The sequence below is a fragment of the Aptenodytes forsteri genome, unplaced genomic scaffold (genome assembly GCF_000699145.1).
Source record: "Aptenodytes forsteri isolate BGI_AS27 unplaced genomic scaffold, ASM69914v1 Scaffold318, whole genome shotgun sequence".
In the NCBI taxonomy this organism is placed as follows: domain Eukaryota; kingdom Metazoa; phylum Chordata; class Aves; order Sphenisciformes; family Spheniscidae; genus Aptenodytes; species Aptenodytes forsteri.
In genome coordinates, this window is record NW_008794493.1 from 1,070,798 (window position 1) to 1,073,337 (window position 2,540).

Consider the following 2,540-nt stretch of genomic DNA (forward strand, 5'->3'; position numbering starts at 1 on the left):
TCCTTTCAGTATTCTTCCCTGCCACTGTAGGGATTGAGGAAAACACTACCTGTGCTCCTGACCCTTCAACCAGTCGCCCCAGTGCCCTGAAGTCCCTTTTGATCACTGCAGGACTTCTCTCTGCAATCTCATCACTGCCAGCCTGTATAACCTACAGCAGGTAGTAGTCGGAAGGCTGTACCAGACCAGGGAGTTTCCTAGTGATGCCTCTGACCCGGGCCCTAGGGAGGCAGCAGACTTGCCTGTGGGATGGGTCCGATCAGCATATTGGGCCTTCATATATTGGGTAACTTCAAGAAGGCCATCTGGCTAGCTTCACATTTCTATTTATGCATTCAGATCTCAGCTATCTCAATTCTGCTACTTCTTGAAGGAAAAGGATGCTCCTTTGGGTCCCTCATAACTGATGATATAATGGCTGCCATTCGGTTTCTTGCATCCTGTGCAGCAATTGTGTCAGTTCTGATTTTGTATATGAGTCACTCCAGGGTGATAGATGATGGAGTTCCTCCAGGTTTGGGAATTCTGGCACGGATTTGCTTCTTGAACTTGTTCCAGTGCCCGGGTACTTTGGATACCTCAGGCTCATCTTCCGGTGTTTCAGTTCTCATACTCTCACTTGCAGCGACACTGAAGAAACAAACCGTCAGCCTACTCCTTGGAATGGTAAAAATCTAACAGCAGCACTAAAGCACCAGCATCTCAGTCACTTTGTGCACTTATTCTTCACGTGCAATCCTTTGTTATTCTGCGAGTTACAAGCTATTTCTTGATAATTGCTCAGTGTTTTCCAATAGACCAACTTCTATTACTTAGGTCAAGCTTTCTGTATTCATACCACAAACCCAATATTAAGGTATTGAATCTTACATTGGAAATGCTGGGTGCTTTTACCTTCTATTTGATTTCAGAATGTCTAGCAGCAATTAGGAAAATTCACTTCATTAATTATCATAAGTATTTACCATGTTTTTAAAGCTGTCCAAGTTTAATTTATTTCGCTTCACTTTCTACAAATGCTTCACTTGAAACTTCTCTAATTGAATTTGAATACTATCTCCTATCACAGAAATGGCAATTTTATCACTAATATATAGGAAACAAACCTTGCTTCCAGGTAAGCTTTTGCTGGCTTTTGGAATTCAAAGAGGGAATAACATTTGCTGTGGTATTTTTTTTGTAATCATAAAAAGACAGATGTTTATGTAAAGTATCCTTGATTTTCAGGAGGGCAGAATTAAATTTGCCAGTAAATTTCATATAAATTTCAAACTTCTGTGTGCTTCAAATCTCATCTATAATATCAATATAACAGAAAACTGGTAGACTGCAGTGTTGTCTCTAACCTTGTTTTTCTTGTATTTCTAGAACCACCCCCTATCCCTTCTTTGTGCATGACCCCTATGGACAGAGGACTCTGTAGAGCCAAAGAGTTAAGATTTTTCTACAACTACTCAACTGGAAGATGTCGCCCATTTAGCTACAGTGGTTGTGGTGGGAATGAAAATAACTTCACCTCCAGAAAGTCATGTTTGAGGATCTGCAAGAAAGGTATGGGAAGTGATACTGCCACAGACTATCGTAAGAGGTAAATACTATGCAGGCTGAAACATTCTTGTAACTTTTGGTAGTCAGTATTGGCCTGATAAAAGGTAATAGTTGAAAGTCTTAGAAAAGTGAAAATGGAAATCAGAAGAGAGACAGAGCTAGAGAGAGAAAGATGCACAGTAAAATATGGTGTAGAAGAACAGAAATAAGACAACTTGGCATTGGTCAGGCATATGAAGACTTTAGGTAAGACAATGTTCTTTTTTCTTTTTCTAAGAATATTTCTTGAAAACAGGACTTGTCTCTTATTTCTGATAATCTTGGATGTGATAGTCATACAGCATCTAATCTTACTTTCTTCATTTTACCTTTAGGATTCAATAAAAAAAAAGGCGAAAGAAGATTAATAAAAATCAAGAAGAAAAGAAAGAAACAGTCAGTAAAGGCTCTGGGCGAAGAAATCATCCCTGAAAGAATACAACTTTGATTTTTATGGAAATGTGAAGTAAACTACTATTCACCTGTGAATGAAAGCCTTTAGTGTACACCCTTTAAATATATTTACTGTACTGATTATTTGATTACATGTTATTAAGCTGCTTATATTCTTATTATGTATTCCTCATTCATGTTAATAAACATTACCTTTTACTTTGATAAAGGCTCTTAAATTGTAGCTTGATTGTATATAATTGTCAGAGCTGAAACAGGACAGATTCACCTGTGAATGAAAGCCTTTAGTGTACACCCTTTAAATATATTTACTGTACTGATTATTTGATTACATGTTATTAAGCTGCTTATATTCTTATTATGTATTCCTCATTCATGTTAATAAACATTACCTTTTACTTTGATAAAGGCTCTTAAATTGTAGCTTGATTGTATATAATTGTCAGAGCTGAAACAGGACAGAACAGACTGTGTGGGTATATAACTCATAATGATTGAAAAGTAGACAAGATTCAAATCTACTTTATTACCCCATTATT

The 2,540-nt window shown here is 37.1% G+C and overlaps 1 protein-coding gene across 2 annotated transcripts in view; it reads left to right on the forward strand.

The window, feature by feature from the left end:
- TFPI (tissue factor pathway inhibitor) overlaps positions 1–2,198 on the forward strand; it is a 47,073-nt gene extending 44,875 nt beyond the window's left edge. For both annotated transcript variants that reach the window (XM_009290965.2, XM_019475038.1), the window contains exons 8-9: positions 1,369–1,551; positions 1,923–2,198. In XM_009290965.2, the coding sequence (XP_009289240.1) occupies positions 1,369–1,551; positions 1,923–2,035 (296 nt within the window). In that variant the 3' untranslated portion in view covers positions 2,036–2,198. The remainder of the gene's footprint in view (positions 1–1,368; positions 1,552–1,922) is intronic.
- Positions 2,199–2,540: the final 342 nt, after the last annotated feature.